A 20,587-nucleotide genomic window follows, 5' to 3' on the forward strand; every position below is an offset into this window, starting at 1 on the left:
AGTCATCACAAAATTTAGAGAGAGATCATCATTGGCCTCAAAAATCAAAATTTTCTCCGTTATATTTCTAACTTACAGTGAAGAACAAAGGCCCTTTCAGAATCACTAGAATTTGGGGTGTTTGTATCGGTACCCATATTAGCTAGGGAGCTCCCTAAGAAGCGGCTATATTTCACCCCCACCCATGGATGACCTCCATTTTTATAGGCCTTAAAAATAATATAGGGTAGCCACTCTCTAGGAACATGTTCTCTTGAACATTAGCCTTTTTAATTAATCGCTCCTTCTTTGATGTCATTCTGGCTACTCTGATGAATCGGCTCTTCACCAAACTCTTCTTGTAATCTGGAGGGTGAAAACTATCAAAGTGAAGGCATGCATTGGAGAAAGTGGGCTTTCTATAAATGACAGACTCAAAACTCGCTCTAGTCATTAAATTCATGTACGAGAGCCACAGTACAGCTACAGAGTCCAAATGTATCATCTAGGAACTTCAAATAAATCTTACAAAAAAGCATAATATTTTGAGGAAAAAAATAAAAATTTGCTTCCCAAGACCACATAACCAAATTTGTGTAACAAGATGCTCCCATAGCAACACCTTGGACTTGTTTATAAGTCTCACCTTCAAGATAAATAAGATTATTGGACAGTAGCAAGTCCATTAAATTCATTGGTAAAGAAATTTGACTACTAACTAAAGTTGGAAATGTAATAACAGCATCATTAAACTGTTCTAGCCTCTGTGTTCTTTGGAATACAAGTAAATAAATCCACCACACTGATTTGTGAGAAAGAGGTTTGTCCCCCAACTGTGGTGTAATATAACTTAAAATAAAAAAAATAAAAATTAATCCTTTACAATGTGATTAATTTGCTTAACAATGGGTTTTATAATGTATCAATGTACATACCTAAGGGGTAAGTTTTTGAACCTAAAGCTGACCCAATGGATCTTAAAAGCGGAGTATAAATGTCCTTATGCACTTCGGGGATCCCACGATGGAAGGTATAAAAGGTGTTTTTTTTAACAAAAAATTATGTACTGGATTCTGCACTGAAGTAAACAGTCATACAAAACAAGTCAGTCCTCTGGTGTGCAGTATTAATTTCATTCTGTGATACCACACAGTAGACCTCACTATAGTGTAAAATATCATACATCTGATTAAAATAATCAGTGGTATCAAATAAAACTACTCCACCCCTTTTCAGGTTTCATAACTCGTATGTGTCTGGTAATGAATGCATCCAAAAGTTTTTTCTTTCTGATTTAAGATTCTGAGTACGTCTGTGAAGGCCCATTGTTAAAACCTTGCGAATATCAGTTTCGCAAGCCTTTTCAAACACTGCTACAAGAGGGTGTGATGAGGATTGTATGTACTTAAATTTTTTAGACGATAATGTGGATTTTTCATCAAACTGAATAGCTAAGTTTAGTTTTCTAGTAAAAATCATCTTCCACTAAAACATCTACTATATTCATTTTGTATACTGGGGTGAAAGTAAAAACCTTTTTTAAACAGTTAAAAATATATAGGAGTAATTCAAGTAGAACTACAATTTAAAAATTTTGAAATTATCAAAACTTAATAAAATGCCCCCATAGTCAGATGTTGCATCATCAAAGGAATATTAGCTTTATCAGTTTGTTTCCTCCTCCCCTGACCCCAATGAGTACAGTAGGATCTTGGGTGGGGTGGGGGCATTCAAATCGGAATGTGTAGATGTCCTCTTCCATCGCTATCTTTTCTTATCTCCTGTGAGGGGAGTATTTCAAAGGGTCTGGGATGTAACTTAATGTGGGATTATCGGACTGAATAGCAGCCCATCCGGACAATGTGACGCATCTTAATGGGAGGAGGCTTGTGTATGGTGAGCTTCAACACCAGAGTCATCAATGTTGCCATTGTGATAACGATGGGAATAATTTGATCTTGACCCTTTGTTAATGGGTTGTTGATGGACTGTGGTTTCACAGCAATCCCTAGCATCTCTCATTTATTCTTTTTTCTGTTTTTAATAATCTCCACTTGCCTATCTGTATTGCTAAAAATACAACGGTATTTCATTTTAAACTGAGAAAACCAATAAGTCTTGCTGTATTTAACTGTTCAAGTCATTAACTACTTTCATAAATTTATTAGTTAATATAATCATTGTGTTTAATCATAACCTGTAATAGTGCCAAACCTTGTTTATTAAACATGGTGACTAACTCATCAAAAATTGTCTTGCTCAATACTGTTAGGGGGATTTAGTGTATCCAAGTCCTTTAGGCACCCGGTTGTGCCTCATACATCACACATTCAATAAATAATTTAAATATATATATGTATAGTCCAGCTGTAGAGTCCTTAATTTAATCAGTTTCTTTTCTAAGCTAATCAAACTGGCTTCCATTGTGGGAGTTTGTCACTGCTGGCAAAGTGGTATTGCCTGAAAGTGAACAGGGTCTATGTACCCAGTCATTGAAGTCAAATGGTATGCTGTGGGAATTCAGGTAGTCTTCACAACTTAAACAGTGGATTGTTTATATCAGAAGTGAGAGAGAAACTCTGTAGCAAGTCACTTCTGCTTTTACACGTAGCTAAAAAAGAAAGTGTTACCATAATTTCATTACGAATTACGATGGGGTGAATTGATACCAGACATCAATCAGAAGTATGTCCATTTACAAGCTGTTGAAGAGGCGTTAACAATTCTAGTAACATAGTAAGTTCTCCCGATTTACAGGAACAGCTGCACATAGACTCTCTCATTGCTGTGCCATCAGGTGGAAAAGCTGGTGACCCTGAAATAGTACCATTAATATCCTGTTTATTATCTGGATCCATGGTGTAGCTGGAAACCAAAGCAGCTGTAAACCCAAGAACCTCAAACAAAAGAAACTGCTCAAAGTTTTCCACAAAGACAAATAACCTTAAACAAGGAATCCATTTGGTCCACCCAAACATGATGTACCACCAACGTAACTCTTTATAAAAAAAAGTTAATTAAACACAGCATGGTTCACACAATACGTTGAAAATAAAAACGTTAAGCACAATCAAGTAAAATAAATGTGCTTCTGTCCCCATACAGAGCAGGACGTCATTAGAACCCAAGTCAAATTGTTAAAAGCCAAAGTTTATACAAGTGTAAATTAGATGCAATTGTGTCACATGACCAGATTCAATCTAATTAACCAAATAAACTAAAAATGGTTGCAGCCATTATGAAAGAGTAAGATAGAGGACAAGGCCTTACAGGGGCTGAACATATTTGTATTTCCCCTGTGCTCAAGTTTCAGAGGAATTATCCTAATAAGCCTGCTTTTATTCATAGAAAGTTACGCCCTCCCCTCAAAGGTAAAAAGGGTGGTAGAAGGACTCCCCCTGCTAAGGCTCATGCACAGAAGCCTCCGTTTCCTGACAAACCAGGTGCTGTCTGACTATCCTGTTCTCAGTCACATACCTCTTTCTCTTCATTTTTCCCTGTCCCTTCCTATCTGGCTAAAATTATCCCAAGACTCCTGAGTTCTTTCCATAATTCCCCAAGATGTTTGTATTGTTAGGAAGTCCCCCCCCCCCCACCTTGGGCATTCCTCATCCTCCTCAGGAGCAACTGCCCTTTTTTCCAAAGGTACGTCAGGGTCTGTTGGCTCAGGGAACAACTCAAGAAGTTCCAACTCCTCAGAGGGGGAGGGGGTTTACTCCAGAATGCTGTTGGTCCACAGGAAAGAAGGCACCTGGAGACCAATTCTGGATCTTTCTCAGCTAAACACCTTTTTGAAGGTCCCTTCTTTTCGGATGCTATCCCTTGAAACCTTGTTTTCCCATTACTTCCTCAGACTTTTCTACTTTTGCTGGATCTCAAGGATGCTTGTCTACACATTCCTATTCATCCCCTATTCAGGAAGTTTTTGTTTCCACTGTTGCTTCCTACCATTTTCAGTTCTTTGCTTTGCCCTTTTGTACTGCCTCGAAGGGTCTTCACCAAATGCCTTGCTCCTGTCATTGTTTTTTTTTGCAGGCTAAGCAGGATGCAGGTTTTACTCTATCTGGACGACCTGCTTATTTAGACCTGTTCTCAAGAGATCTTACATCAGTATCTATAATTTACCATTTATCTCCTGCAAAGCTTGGGGTTTACTGTAAATTTCCAGAAGTCCTTCTTGATTATTTCTCTGGATCATGTTTTTCTGGGTTGCAGGATCCACAGTTTTCTAATGGTGGCATCCCTGCCTCCCCCCAAGGCCTTAATTCTGATTGTTTTTTTTAATCCCTTCTTCCTCTATATTCAGTCACAGCCAAAGCATTTCTGAGGGCTGTGGGTTACACAGCTTCCACTACTCCTGCAGGTTAGCCCTTCAGGTTTGGGAGCTACCTGTCCAGTGTCAGATGACCCTTAAGGAAGTTTACATTCCTACAGATCAGAACATAGTGATAGTCTCTGACCAGGTCGGTAACACTATCCCATGAGTCGATGCTTCACAGGGATGTGTTTCTGGACATTGTCCACAAGTGGAGTACTCAAAGTAGATCTGTTTGCCTCCCCTCTGAACAGACCACTTTACTCTGTTTTGTGCCAGAGTTCCATGCTGTCTGGCCTGGAAGGTGGGCGTCCTCTCTTTTTCTTGGAAAATATTTTTCTTTATGCCTCCCCCTCCCTTCCTCTCATTTTGAAAGTCCTGTTCAAGCTAAAACTGGATGCTCCCAAAATCTTGCTGGTAACTCCCTTTTGGCCCAGACAGCATTGGTATCCCTCCTCTTCCACGTCTTACCAAAGGCAGTCATCGCAAGTTACCTCACAAGATGGACCTACCCACACAAGACAAGGCATCCATCCCCATTTGTCCATCTTTCATCTGACACTGCAGGTGATAGGGTTTTGTTCCCATACAGACACCTTTTTTCCTGAGGAAATACTTTAGGTCTTGCAGGAGACCAAGACACCCACTACTAGGAAATCCTACTTATCCAAATGGAAGAAGTTTTCTGTTTGTTTTCTTTCTCATGACCTGGATACCCTTTTTGTGGATGTTCCTTTGATTGTCTCATTTGTGTGAATTGCTCATTGCTGGGTTGGCATATTCTTTTTCAGGGCTACCTATCGGCTATCTCTGCTTATCTGCCTTTGAGTCCCCTTTTAGCCTCTAGATTTAGATTTGAGACCAAACAGTTTCTTAAAGGTGTCCTTCACATTAAGCCTACCAGGAAACTTGTCCTCCCTCCTGGGACCTTAATTTTGTTTTAGAAATATTGACTCAGGCTCTTTTTCAGCCTGCTGCTTCAGCTTCCTTACAGCATTGTTCTTGGAAGACTGTTGTTCTTTGGCCCTTACTTCTGCCAGTCGGGTGTCTGAGCTGCAAGGCACTTGTGGCTTTTCCCCCTTTTTAGCTTTCATTAAGAACAGGGTGTCCCTTGGTACTAATCCTTCTTTTATGCCCAGGGTGGTTAATGAGTTGTCTCTGAATCGGTCTTTTCATTTGCCAGGGCCGTTCTCCATGGTTTCCTAGAGAGCTTTGCTGGCCCTTCCTCCTGAGCTTTTACACTCTCCCTATTGTAAAGAATACTGCAACAGTGAAGTAGAAAGACATAATACAGTTGTGTAAAATCTTACCATAACAGTAGATGTCCTACTTTTCACTGTTTCATTATTCGCCCCATCCCTCCTCCTCCCCCTGGTCTTTTTTCCTTCTGGATGTCTTTGTCACCTACTCTTATACCTGGACTGTTGCTCTTACTGGGACTTGTGAGTTCTGAGTATGATATGTCCGGATGTCACCTTTATGTAGGGAGCATGCCTGTGACGTATGGTGTACTGTTTGCAGTCAAAAGGCTTTGATATACTGTCCGGGCGTCGGGCTGCCCTTGGCAGGAGATTCCCTATTGTAAAGAATCCTGCAACATTGAAGAGAAGGACATCTACTGTTTAAGTAAGATTTTAGACAACTGTACTTGCTACATTTAGTTGGTAGATTTAATAGCACCAGCCACACATGCCAGCTTTATTCTATCTTCAAAGCCTAGTAATAGGTATTCCAGTGACTTGGTAGATTTAATAGCACCAGCCACACATGCCAGCTTTATTCTATCTTCAAAGCCTAGTAATAGGTATTCCAGTGACACGCGCACACACACACACACACACACACACACACACACACACACACACACACACACACACACACACACACACATTATGCCGACAGGACTTCTTTGTATGTCTTGCAGCTGATCTGCAAGTCCTTTTGTTTTTGTTGATTGTCCTCTCACGTAATATGGGTATATAGGTGCTATGTTATGTGGATACACCTTTCACTTATTGATATTGAAGATGTATTCCCTTTTTCAGTTCTCTCAGCAGTTTTTGTCTCTCTCCCTGTATCATCCATGTCTGCAGCCACTGTCCAGTTTGGCTTGATTAACTAACCAGGTAGGAGATGATGCCTTTGGCCTAAAGAGTGAACATGGAAGGGTCGGAGCATCCATTTGTGAGAAATTCTGCTAATGTCGTCATGTGACATTGTTTGCACTTACTTATTATTACTAATGCTATTTGTTTCAGTTTGCCAGCTGATAAAGGTTACTGGTCGTGCTTACAACCCTGTGGCACCATTGGAAGTATAATGTCAGAAAAAGCAATAAACTTTGAAGTGTGAACAGATGGTGAAGTTTGATCTTGACAACACTCTGGGGAATCAACTTATAATACTTGTTGCACATTTCATGTGTATGCACATTTTTAACACATTTAGAGCAGATATGTTAGTTACTGTACAACTGACACTTGGATTGGAAAGTACTTCAAAAGGTTGTGCATTTTGAGAAATGAACCCTTACCACTCTTCAACTGTATGGTAAAGTCCAGTCACACATGCTGGGCATGTATGTATATAATAAACTGTGTGGATGCCATCCGGTATTCTTGGGAATGGTATACGACTCAGATGCTAATTGACACACTTGATAGGTTGTATGTATGTATATACAATGGATGTATGCATATACAGTGAATATAACAAGTGTACACACCCCTGTTAAAGTGCCAGGTTTTTGTGATATAAAAAAAATGAGACCACAATAAATCATTTCAAAACTTTTAATGTGACCTACAACTTGTACAATTCCAATTTAAAAGCAAATCTGTTGGGGAAAAATATAAAAAATAATAAAATGTACAATAAGCTTGGTTGCACAAGTGTGCACACCCTTAAACTAATACTTTGTTGAAGCACCTTTTCATTTAATTACAGCATTCAGTCTTCTTTGGTACACACCTACCATCAATTAAAGAGACTCTGATTAACCCCAAATAAAGTTCAGCTGTCCTAGTAGGACTTTACTGACATTTACTAAGTTGCCTGCTACAGCAAAAGCCATGGTTCGCAGAGAGCTTACAAAGCATCAACGGGATCTAATTGTTGAAAGGTATCGGTCAGGAGAAGGGTACAAAAAAATTTCCACAGCATTGGATATACAATGGAACACAGTGAAGACGGTCATCAAAAAGTGGAGAAAATATGGGACAACTGTGAAAATATGGGACAACAGTGATGTTGCAAACAACTGGGTGTCCCTCCAAAATTGATGAAAAGACCAAACGAAAACTGATTAAGGAGGCTGCCAAGAGACCTACAGCAATACTGAAGGGGCTGCAGGAATTTCTGGCAAGTACTGGTTGTGTACTACATGTGACACAACAATCTCTTGTATTCTCCATATGTCTGGACTATGGGGTAGGGTTGCAAGACTGAATGAAGCCTTTTCTTACACAGAAAAACATCCAGGCCTGCCTGAAATTTGCAAAACAATACATTGTCTCCCAAAAGCCTGTGGGAAAATGTGTTATGGTCCGAGACCTAGGTTGAACTATTTGGCCATAATTCCAAAAGGTATGTTTGGTGCAAAAACAACACTTTTCATCATCAAAAGAACACCATCCTCACGGTGAAGCATGTTGGTGGCAGTATCATGCTTTGGGGTTACTCTTCTTCAGCTAGAACTGGGGCTTTAGTCAAGGTGAAGGGAATTATGAATGGTTCCAAATACTAGTCATCTTTGGCCCAAAACCTTCAGGTGTCTGCTAGAAAGGTTTGGAATGGCACAGCCAGAGCCCAGACATAAATCCAATAGAAAATTTGTAGGGTGACCTGAAGAGAGCTGTGCACAAGAGATCCTTTTATATCTGACAGATTTGGAGCACTTTTGCAAGGAAGAGTGGGCAAATATTGCCAAGTTAAGATGTGCCAGGCTAATAGACTCCTACCCAAGAAGACTGAATGGTGTAATTAAATCAAAAGGTGCTTCAACAAAAGTATTAGCTTAAGGGTGTGCACACTTATGCAACCAGGTTATTGTACATTTTTTATATTTTTCCCCTAACAGATTTGTTTATTTTTCAATTGAATTGTACAGGTTATACGTCACATAAAAGGTGGGAAAAGTTTTGAAATGATTTATTGTGGTCTCATTTTTTCTATCACAAAAACCTGGCATTTTAACAGGGGTGTGTACATTTTTATATTGTGTGTGTGAGTGCGTGCGCACATCCATTATATAGTTGTCATAATGGTAATGGCTAGCTGCTGTTACAAGCACACACAGCCTGCTCCATTGCCTTGTTATTTTACAGAAAGTCCTCTATTTCTTGCATCACATACAGCATCTAAAAATGCATTTTTGATTTATTTTTGTTTTATTTTTTTATTTTTTAGGAATGTTGTAAGTCATTTGCTGGGAGCTTTCTTGTCTTAACCCCCCCCCCCCCCTTGGCAAATTCTTGCGCAGTATTATGTGATATAGCAAGTGTTTAAGGTTCTGCTACTGTATTGAACTTTCTTGTATATATATTTTCCTTTACTTTAAGTATTGATAGAGAAAAACCTGTAGTTGCTCATTTTTATATGCAAAATGTGGTAATGCTGAAGAGAGATGCTCAGAAGCTGAGGGTGCCACAGTGATTTAATGTTTAATGCATCTCTGGGACTGTGAAATATTAAAATAAGCATCTATATTAATAATGAGATTGCTTTGCTGCAGATTGCTCTCTGTATTAAAAATGAGGTTGCCCTTGCACTGAATTGCGGATTTTTTTTTTCCTTTCTTCCAATCGATATATTTTGAACTTGTTCATTTTCCTTAGGGTTAAAACCTGATTCAATTTACTGCACTGTAACAGCATTCCATACAAGTCCTACCAGCAATGCGAAGGTGGATTTTTATCAGATTTTAGGGGTCCCACGCAATGCTACACAGAAGGAAATAAAGAAGGCCTATTACGAGGTATGAAATGCTATTTTGGAATCTTCAGTTTTATAAATTAAGATGCTAATAGGTTACCTTCAGATCTGAAGTTGTTTTCATTTGATCTTCAACCTGTGGGACATGGATCTGGTACGGATCCGACTCCGCTGCATTTTTCCAGCATCAAATCCAAGCTCCTCCCCTAACCATAATGCCCCTGTCTCCCTCCTACCCACAGATCTCATTTGCAGGGTGTACTGTCAGCATCGTGGTCTGTTATCTCCAAGTTCCCTGTAAATGAAATATTCTTTCTGCTCTTCCCTTTTCACTCTTCCTAACTTTTTTAGTTCTGTACCCTACTCATCCCTCACGCTCGGGCATCAGTTCTCATAAAAAAGTTCCCTTTTTCCTTATTCCCTCTATCCTTTTCCCCTGTTTTAGTGAGCGTGTGTGGGTTTGGGTGCTAGGTTTTTGATAGCCATGGCTGAGACACCCAAGCTTGGATGTTCTTCGTGTTTCACTGTTGCAGTCATCACATTTGGGTTATCTGCTTGCAGTAGCCCTCAATCTGCCTGATTAACAAAGTCTTGAGTCCTGCATCGGTTGCTGTCCCTTCTTCCATCATCAGGGGTATAAAACATGCAGCCGACACCATTACATCATTCTTTCTTGCCATGCGGTGCCCGAAGCAGAAGCAGTTTGCAAGTGCCGGTCGGCAGACTCCTGAAATTTTCGTTTTGAGTTTCAGAACTGAAGTCTTCAACTAAAGCTAAGTACCCCACTGGGGAAAGTTTTTCTTGCTCTTTACCAATGTCCGTAAAAGTTAATAGTTGTATTTCTTGTGGAAAGCAAATACCTCACAAAGATTTTCATTCGTACTGTATTCCTTGCCTAGGCCCTGACCATGACATACCTTGCTGTCAGTTTTGTGCCTTATTCAGTCAACACACTATCCATCGTCGGTATATTTTCGCCACTAAATATTTTGGTTCTCTGCTCAATTATCCAGAAATGTCATTGGTAAGCCATCCGACTACCAGCATTCGGAAAAAATGCAAAGATAAAGACAGAGACAGGCCGCCTAGGTCCAAAACTGCTGATGACGCTTCTAAGCCAGTTCGATGGTACTCAATGAGGTGCTTTAGCAGCTTCTGATACCCGCTACTTCTGATTCGCAGGCCTCTGCTAAGGCCCATTTGGAGTCTGGTATGCCGCGAGATGCTTCAGCTGTGGAACCTGTGGATATCTCTACCTTGGTTGAGTCCGGAGCCGCTGTGTAGGCATCTGTTTCTGAGGGTGTATTCAGGCCCTACGGACTTGCATATTAAACAGACGCCTCCTTCTTTTTTAAGGCCTTAACCTCGAACCATGCCTAGAAAACCAACTCTCAAGCCGCATGTTCAGGCCTCTATGCCTAAAAAACAAATAATAAGAATGGCTGAAGACCTTATAACTTTAATCAGGGGATGCCAACCCCCCTCTTCTAAGAAACCTAGGACTGAATTTGTTTATGACTCTTCTAACCAGGATTCTGATTTTTCTGATTCTTCTGATGATCTGGATTTACCCTTGTCTACTTATGAGGATTCTGATGCAGAGCACTCTATTCCCTCTGCTTCCCCTCCAGTGGATTTTTCTTTAGATGAAACCTTGCACACTCTAAGGGAGCATTTCCACTGGGAAAGCCAGGATTTTTCTGATTCGAAAAAGAGGCTTAGGGATTTCTTACTCCTGCCTCAGCATATAGGCCTTTAGCTATATCTCCTGTACTAGACATTGTTGATGATGCCTTTTCGGAATCTAGTATGGCCCCTGATTCTTTGCCTCCTGCCCCCAGAAAACCTGACAGATATTACAGGGTTCCTGATTCTCACAAGTTCCTTTTTAAAAATCCTATTGCGGATCCAGACACTATTTCACAGGGACCCAAGGGCATTAAGGCTTCTACTGCCAAAAACCCTACCCCTTCTGATAGAGACTCCAGGGCGCTGGATAGATGGGGTAAGAAGGTTTACACTTGTGCAACCATCGCTTTTAGGGCCTTAAACTGTCAGTTTCATATGTTAAAGTATCAACAACATATTATTGGATTGCTTAAACAGAAAATTATGTTGATTCCTGACTGTGTTGAAAATAAGGAATAACAGGATTTAATGCATTCAGCTGAACAGGTTGGAAAACATACTTTGCAATGTGGGTTTGATTCATTAGAGGCCTCTTGCAGGGCTGCTGTCACTCGGTCTGTACTCAGAAGGCATGCTTGGTGTAAGGAACAATCTTTGCCTGATCATGTTAAAGCTAAACTGTTGGATGCTCCCTTAAATCAGGACCGCCTGCTTGGCAACAAAGCTGAGGAAGTTCTTAAAAAGATGGAAGATAAGGCCAAATCTATGCAAACTGTTTAAGATTTCTTACAAGTTCAGCCTCCAATATTTAGTAGGCATTGGCCCTCTAAGAATTGGTTCTTTCCGGCCCCTTCCAGGGCTTCTTAATCCAAACCCAGACACAGGAGAAACCCCAGGTTTCAGTTCCAGAGTACGCACATGACTAAGCAGTGGGGGGCTTCTGCTTCCAAATCTGTGAGTAGTAAGACTCCCCCCTATGGAAAACTCTGTCTGAATGACTTGATTTTAAATCTTCCAAGAACTTCTCAACTGAATGCTCCTTTAGGGGGAAAGATTGGTCTGCAGGCCAAAAACTGGGAACTCATTACTCAGGACAAATGGGTTTTAAATATAATGTCCCAAGGATATAGATTTCACTTCCACACATTACCAATGCCAAAAGGTTGGCCAGATCTACCCCCAAATCAGTGGGTAGAGGCTCAAAAGCAAATTCTCTCTTTTAAACATAAAGGCTATTCATACTGTACCAGAAGAGGGAAAAGGACAAGGTTTCTACTCAAGACTTTTCCCGGTACCCAGAAAAGACAATTCATGGCATCCTATTCTGGACTGGTCTACTCTAAACAACTTCTTGGTGATTCCAAAATTCAAGATGCTGATTCTTAACCAGTTGCTTCCTATGCTAGGAAAAGATGCTTGGATGGTAACACTCTGTTTAAAAGAAACCTACTTGCACATCCCAATCAGGGAATCTTGCAGAAGATACCTACGCTTCAACGCAGGCTACAGTCACTATCAATTCTCTGCACTGCCCTTTGGCTTATCTACTGTGCCCAGGGTGTTCACAAAGTGCCTAGCACCAGTCATTGCATTTTGCAGGCAAAGAAATATTCAGATATACCCATCCCTGAACGATTGTTTAATTCAGGCAGAAAGCAAGGACATACTTTTGAATCATCTGGCCTTTGTGCGAAGGGTGCTACCTTGTCTGGGGTACACCATAAATGAAAAGAAATCACACCTGGTACTCTGTCAGCAAATTACATTCCTGGGAGCAAGCTTGAATACAACTTCCCAGATGGCTTTCCTCACGCCAGAGAAACAAATTTATTTGACAGCCTACATCAAACAAGTGGCCACATAAACCCTACTATCTGCAAGGCAAATACTACAAGCCTTGGGGTTCATGGCCTCCTGCATTCTTCTAATTCCATGTGCAAGACTGCATATGAGGAAACTACAGTGGTATCTAAAAAGCCTATGGTGTCAACATTCTCAGGGTCTAGAAGCAATGATTCCTATCATACCTTGCTTGCGCTTAGAGTTTCTTTGGTGGGCAGAGGACTGCCACCAAAACGAGGGACTACCATTTACACCATCCCCTGTCGCCCAAACCCTAACAGACGCATCAAATTATATCAGTTGGACAAATTTTGCACAAGGACTCCCCACAAACAAGCTTGGAAAGTTGATGCTCTGTCCTTCAGCTGGAAAAACAGTTTATGCCATTCCTCCACTGCTCTCCAAAGTACTACTAAAGATCAAACGAGACAAACCAAGGACTATTTTGATTGCACCAGACTGGCCATGCCAGCACTGGTACCCCCTCTTGCGCAGTGCGTCACTGCTGGCCCCATGGCATCTGCCTCAGATTCCTACCTTATTGTCTCAGCAGGAGAACCAGATTCTGCACCCTCAGCTTCAAATACTGAACCTAACAGCCTGGCTAATTACCTAATCTCTCATTTACTATCCCTCAGTAAACTAGTGATGAATATCATTTTAGAGGCAAGGAGGCCTAGTACTAGAAAATCTTATGCTGGAAAATGGAAAAGATTCTGTGCCTGGAACCAATCTCAAGGGATGAGCACAGCAGTGCCCAATTTACCTCAGATTTTACAATACTTAACTGAGATGCTTCACAAGGGCCTGTCGTTCTCCTCCATCAAAATTCAAGCCTCTGCCATTTCAGCTCATTATAACACAGAACCTGCCCTCCTCTCATCCACTGCTCAAGCAGTTCCTCAGAGTGGCCAAAAATCTATGACCACCAAGGAGAGCTCTAACACCAGCCTGGGACCTTAACTTTATATTGGAAAAGCCCACCCTTCCTCCTTTCGAGCCAGGTGCCACTGCTGACTTAACATTCCTTTCTTGGAATACAGCTTTCCTTTTAGCAATGACTTCAGCAAGAAGGGTATCTGAATTACAGGCCCTCATAGCAGTGAAGCCCTTCATCATCTTTCTTGAGGACAGGGTGTCCCTCAGGAGCAATCCCTCCTTCATGCCCAAGGTGGTATCCAGTGTGGTCTTTAATCATTCCATTCATTTGCCAACCTTCTTTCCTAATCCACAGAACAAAGGGAAACTGATACTGCACTCCTTAGAAGTGCACAGACAACTTGGATTCTACTTGGACAGGACTAAACCTCTAAGGAAATCTGACCAACTACTGGTGGCATTTGCTGCAGGTGCAGAGGGGAAGGCTATTTCAAAGCAAACCATTTCCAAATGGATAGGCCATTGCATTCTTTTCTGCTACAAGCACCATGGAATACCTATCCCACAGGGGATCAGACCCCACTCAACCAGGGCTGCAGCTACCTCTACAGCCTTTCTCAGAGGCGTCACTACCAGGGACATCCTAGAAACTGCTACCTGGAGTTCTATACGTACTTTACCAAACATTACCAACTTCCAATTTTCTCCAAATCTAGAGCTGGCTTTGCCACTGCAGTCTTGCAGGGCCTTATAGCTGGTCCTAATGCTGTCTAAATTCCTCCTCCCATCCTTAGCTTTGGGAATCTACCCAAATGTAATGACTGCAGCAGTGAAACATGAAGAACATAGTACAGTTGTGTACACTTACCATAAATGTAGATGCTGCAGTCCTGGTTACCCTCGCTCCAGCCCCCCCTTACTTCTTTTGGCTATACCTCTACTCTCCTTTACTATGCCGAAAAGCTTTTTGGTTATTTGATTTTTTGTTGGAGGTATAACCTTGTACATTTATAGATTTAATTGCTTCCCATAGGGGGCACCTGACATCTGGGGCAAGAAAAACTGATGTAATGGCGTTGGCTGCATGTTTTATACCCCTGACGTCATGGAAGAAGGGACAGCAACTGACACAGGACCCAAGACTTTGTTAATCAGGCCGACTGAGGGTTACTGCAACCAGATAACCCAAATGTGATGGCTGCAACAGCGAATACAGTCTAACATCTGTATTGTAAGTGTACACAACTGTACTTTTTCAGAAGTGCACAGAGTAGTGTGCCCATAAGCTCCCTCTTTCTGATAGACACACTTGTGTATTGTTTGGGAGTACTTCGCCTAGACTTCTCCTGTTCAATCTGCGTGGGCTTCAACCCTCGCCCAGTGATCAGTGGGAGGAACAAACTTATCTTGAAAGGTCTCCTTCCTCTGAGGCCTCTGCTTCTTCCTCCGGCCTCCCCTCTGACACACTATCTCCTGCTAAGAAGACTGGGAACGGGGAGAAGCACCATCATAAGGATAGGCCCAGTAAGCGGTCTGCTGACCACGCTTACTTGGCTGAGCCCCCAGCTAACTCCCACCTGGCCCCTAGCCTGGGTTCCCCTTGGCTCCTGTCGTCTTGTTTCTTGTCGGTCTCCGGGGCTATCTCCCTTATTGGCCTCTCCATGTCGGTGTCTGTAGCTTCCTCCATCCGGTCCACCCTTGGTGTTTCTGAAGCAGAGGGTGGACAGGATGATGTGGAAATTCATCTGGACCCAGATCAAGATGGAAGTCTTGCCTGCCCCTCCCACTCTGGGGCTAGGAGCATGCAATCCGCCTTTCTTCCCATTGCTGCATCTCTGATCTGACCCCTAGTTTTGGAGTCTTTGGGTTTGAGGCTTCTTGGCTTTGAGGGATCTGTGCCGATGGTATCAGGTACCTTGACACCGACCATTGTCCTGAGTGGCTTGGCTCTGACTAGTTTGGAGCCGTCTGGCTCTTGGATCCGTAGTGTTGGTGCCGGCTCCAAGGTTTGTCGGCATCTCAGCACTTGGAGTCTTGGCTGTGGTTCCCCCATCGACTCAGAGGGTTACGGATCCTGTACTCCTCCCTAGAACTGGACCCTCTACCTCCTGGGTGTCCTCTCCCACCGATCCGCTTGTGGACTTGATTTCATCCTGGTCGTGGTAGGAGCCCAGCATGGTGGAGCCCATTCCCAAGACCCTGATGAAATTCTTGGCGCCCCTTTCAACAAAGAGTATTGGTCTAAGGGATCCCCCGGTTGATGCTATGGTGGTTGCAGTGGCCACCAAGAAAGAGCTTGCTCAGGAGAGCTCTGTGGTCCATCCACCGGACAGAGAGTCTTGTGCCTCGTACCATTTTGGAAAGCAGGCTTATGCTTCAGCCATGTTTGCCTTAAGTGCGCTGAACTGCATGGCACATGTCATCAGACTTCAGCGAGATCTAGTCCTAGAGGTTGCTGAGTCTGCCCCAGGGTCCATGTCAGCAGAAGAGGAGGTGTTCTCCTGTATGGCCACCCTAACTTATGTTTCTAACACCTCCTATGAGGCTGCTGTTACATGCTACAGAAGGTGACTCTAGGGTGGCCAGCACAGGCATTATGCCTAGCTTTTGCTTCGTGCATTCTCTGAGTCCTTCAGGGAGTCTTTTGCAAATGCACCTCATGACGGTTCCACTCTCTTTGGCAAGACCATTCGATACACAGTCCAGAGTGAGAAAGACTGGAAGACCTAGTTTGCCATTGGGCTCTGCTTCTCAATCCCACAATGATACTTTTCCCGGAATCAGCATGGGGTAAAGAAGACCTGGTTCCAGAATTTCAGGGATTTCTCCATGATGCTCTGGATTCACCTTCCCCCAGAGGCAGAGGGGGGTATGACGGATGCCGTCCTCAAGGGTGAGGGGCTCCGAGGAACCACAGATCTTGGGGAATCTTTCTTGGACAGACCCTCGCAGCAGCCCTGAAGGGTTGCCAGACTGCTTGTCTCTGGAGGCAGTTGGGGATGTCTCTTAATGCACCCAAACGCCTGGGAGTCTATCGGATGATAGTTGGGTTTTGCAAATTATATCCAGAGGATATTCATTCCCGTTACTTCAACCCCCAGTCCCACCCAAGCACCTCCTGGATGTTCTGCCTGCACAATGGGAGGAAGTAGCAGTGGAAATTTTCAAGCTGCTCGAAAAAAATCCAGCCCAGCGCCCCAGACCAATCCAGATCAGGCATCTATTCCAGGTTCTTTTTGGTGCCAAAGAAGATGGGGGACTTGAGAAACATCCTTGATCTTTCAACCCTAAACCTCTCAGTTGCCAAGACAAAGTTCCGGATATTCACTCTCCAATCCATTATGCCTGTTATGCAGAGAAATGACTGGATGTGCTTGGTGGACCTCCAGGATGTGTGCTACCATATCAAAATGAATGCTTCTGGCTGGGAGCCAAACATTACCAGTTCAGAGCACTCCCCTCTGGTCTCACCACGACCCCCAGGGTGTTCACCAAAGTAATGGCAGTAGTGGCAGCTCACTTGCGGCTGCAAGGGATTCCAGGTTTCCCCCTGCCTGGACGATTGGCTCCTTTCCGCTCCTTCCAGGGACCAACTCTGTCAAACCAGGAATCTCCTTCTCCAGACCACCCACCAAGTAGGCATAACCATAAATCTCAAGTCCCAATTGGATCCAGTTCAAGTTCTCAACTTCATTGGGGCTCTGTTACTACTCAGGGCAAGATTTTTCTAACTCCGGACAGACTTCAGTCCCTCAGATGTCATGTGTTGGAGATTGCTCATACCCATTATCCCCCTGCGGAGTCAGTTCTTATGGCGTTTGGGTTCATGATGGCCATGATCACCCTAATCCGTATGGCTCATTTGCATATGAGGGTTCTCCAGTGGACTCTGGCGGTCCACTGGTAGTTGTTGGACATGCCGTTATGTCATCCAGTTTGTTTATCTCAGGCTTATCAACCTCCTGGAGATGAGGGCAGTGCTGTTAGCATTGCAAGTTTTTCATTCCTATCTTCCCCAAGGGATGATTGCCATCCAGACAGACAAGATGTCTGTAGTCTGGTACATCAGCAAGCAGGGGAGAACCAGGACTTACCTCCTTTGTTGCAAAGCCATGTGAGTGTGGGAATGGGCGATCTCCAGTCATTTTCTGGTGGCAACGCACATTCTGGAGAGGTCCAATATTCTGGTGGACAGGCTCAGCAGATCTGTTCTGATGCCTTATGAGTGGTCTTTGAATCCTTCAGTAGTGGAACAGATATTTCTAAAGCGGAGATGGCCTTGTTGCGATCTCTTTGCCTCTCCTTCCAACGCGAAGTGAAGCAAGTTTTTCGCTCTGAATCCCTTCAGGGGAGTCCCCCAGAGATTCTCTAGTTCATGCTTGGTCCTCCGGTCTTCTGTATGCTTATCCTCCTCTCCCTCTGATCCCAAAAGTCATTCAGAAAGCTCAGTGGTTGGGGAGCTTAGTAATCCTCATTGCCTCCTGCTGATCTCACCAAGTTTGATTCCCTTCTCTGTGGTCTCACGCAGTGTGTCCTCCTTGGACATTCGATCTGATCTTGCATCCCTCAGGGATCTCACATCCAGATCTAGTCAGTCTGAAGCTCATGGATTGGCTATTCCAGTTCCAATGATAGTTTGGACTCCCAAGCTGTCTTACCCTGTCAAAAAGATTTTGTTAGCAGCTCACAAATCCTCCACTAGGAAGGTTTATTCTAATAAGTGGAAATGTTACTTTAAATGGGCTTCTCAGCATGATTTTAGCCCCCTTCACTGCTCCAGTTTCTGCCATTTTGGAATTTTTGGCAGATATTCTTCGTCAGGGTGGCACATTTTCTACAGTAAAGGTACAGTTGGCAGGTATCTCCAACTTTCATGTAGGAGACAATTAGGCTTCCTTAGCTTCTTCCAAGCTTTGTAAAGCATTTTTGAAAAGTACCTTTTTACTTAGGCCTCCAGTTAAGGGACCCCATGCCTCCTTGTAAGTCCTGCAAGCTTTGGTTTCTTCCGCTTTTGAAACAGCAGCTACAGTGGATTTGCAATTCCTGTCTTGGAAGACTGTCTTTCCGGTTACCATTACTTCGGCTAAAAGAGTTTTGGAGATTCAGGATATAGCTGTAAAGTCCCCTTCTATGGTATTTCACAAAGACAGCGTTTCCTTACGGATGAACCCTTCTTTTCTTCCAAAGGTGGCATCAGAATCTAACATCAACCAGGTCATCAACCTCCCCATTTTCTTTCCAAACTTCCAGAATAAGAGAGAGTATAAATTGCATTTGCTTGATGTTCATAGGCAACTACGATTCTATTAACATAACAAAGTCCTTTAGTAAGTTTAATCAGCTTTTTGTTTTCTTTTATAAGCCTTTCTTGGGTAAACCTGTGTCCAAGGTTTATCTCCACCAGATCATGTCAAGGAACATTCTACTAGGTCTGTGGTTACTTCAGCGTTTGGTCTAAGGTTTCTTTGGATAATATTTGCTCTGCAGCTACTTGGGCTTTATCACATATGTTTATTTTGCATTATAAGTTGGATCTTCTTTCCAGAGGCATGGTATCCTTCGGCTCTGCCGTGCTCTGGAACATCCTTCCATGAGGTCCTCCCAGGATTTATTGTTAGCTGGGGACTCTGTCCCACAGGTTGAAGATCAAATGAAAACAACTTCAGATAAAAAAAAAAGTTACATACTCACCATAACGTACTGTCTGAGTTGTTGCTTTTCATTTGTCTTCAACCGTCTCTCCTTCCTCCCCCCTGCCTTATATGGGCTGTATTGTGGACCGAATGAAAGAGGCTTCCCCCTAATCTGGGAGCCTTTGTCTTCTGTATGGTGCTTTGGGGTGTTAATTCCAAGATATTAGGCAAATGATTAGGTTGGGGTACTACTGGTTGCAGTGAACTCGATATTGAGGGTAGGAGGGAGACATGGACATTATGCATAGGGGAGGAGCTTGGATCCAATGCTGGAGAAATGCAGCCGAATCTGATCCATACCATATCCGTGTCCCACACATTGAAGGCAAATGAAAAGCAACAACTCAGATGGAACATAATGGTGAATACATAACTTTTTTTTTTTTTTTTTTAACCAAAGTTCTGTACAGGAGTGCTGTGTCTCCTCAACATCTGAATTCTTTTTACCAACTGGTAAACCTACCAAAACTTGAATGTAATTTGAATGTAATTTTATCGTGTTGTCCCCTTTTCCATGGACTTGTCCACTGCTTGTGTAGCACTCCTATCTGTGTTTGAATGGTGGCTGGTAGTTTGACATCAGGTAATGTTGGCCTTCATGAAGAGCCTGGAAGAATCATAATAGCTTTGCTTCATTATAGTTTTTAGTACTGAGGAAGTGTTTTTTCATGGACTCTTGACTCCCCATTTTTTTAGTCCTCAAGAGTGGAGTGTGTCAGTTTTTGAGATTATGGTGCTGATGTAGCAAATGGTATTGTCTTATTGGTGTTGAGCTGTCAAAAGTAATAAAAGCTGTTTAAGTTGAGATTTTATGTGCCTGGTAACTGCAGTCCTGCTGTGAATTGTCATATTGCAAAAAAAAAAAAAAAAAAAAAAAAACGGAGTGGCAATCATGTTGCATCACCAAGCAGGCATTAGTATGTTGCATGCCGGGGTGGGGGTGACATTCCACTTTGGAAAAGCAGGTGGCAAACAGATGGGTCCAGGAGTAATATATTATTCTGCTTGAACAGCTAGACTTGTTACTATTGATATATGTTGTCATTATCTGAATGTTGTTAATCCTGAACTTGAAATAGAACAGAATGCTAAGGTTTTTTCCTACCTGCATTTGCAAGCAATGTGTCCTGCTATTTTTAGCACTGTGTCTGTTGCTTTTGCTCCTGATTTACTGTGGAAGAAATTACTGATACCTGGTAGGTCATGTCAGTGTATTTAAATGTACGCTTGGAGGACGTGTTCTTTGCGGAAGAGCTGCACTCCTATACACCTAATGTGGAGGCTGCCCCCCCCTTTTTTACATTTTCCCCAGTCTTTT

The 20,587-nt window shown here is 42.7% G+C and overlaps 1 protein-coding gene across 2 annotated transcripts in view; it reads left to right on the top strand.

The window, feature by feature from the left end:
- The window catches only part of DNAJA3 (DnaJ heat shock protein family (Hsp40) member A3), a 911,667-nt gene that overhangs the window by 91,168 nt on the left and 799,912 nt on the right, over positions 1-20,587 (top strand). For both annotated transcript variants that reach the window (XM_044089330.1, XM_044089331.1), the window contains exon 2: positions 9,130-9,269. In XM_044089330.1, the coding sequence (XP_043945265.1) occupies positions 9,130-9,269 (140 nt within the window). The remainder of the gene's footprint in view (positions 1-9,129; positions 9,270-20,587) is intronic.

The sequence above is a fragment of the Protopterus annectens genome, chromosome 12.part0 (genome assembly GCF_019279795.1).
Source record: "Protopterus annectens isolate FY-2018-M chromosome 12.part0, PAN1.0, whole genome shotgun sequence".
Taxonomy (NCBI): Eukaryota; Metazoa; Chordata; order Ceratodontiformes; family Protopteridae; genus Protopterus; species Protopterus annectens.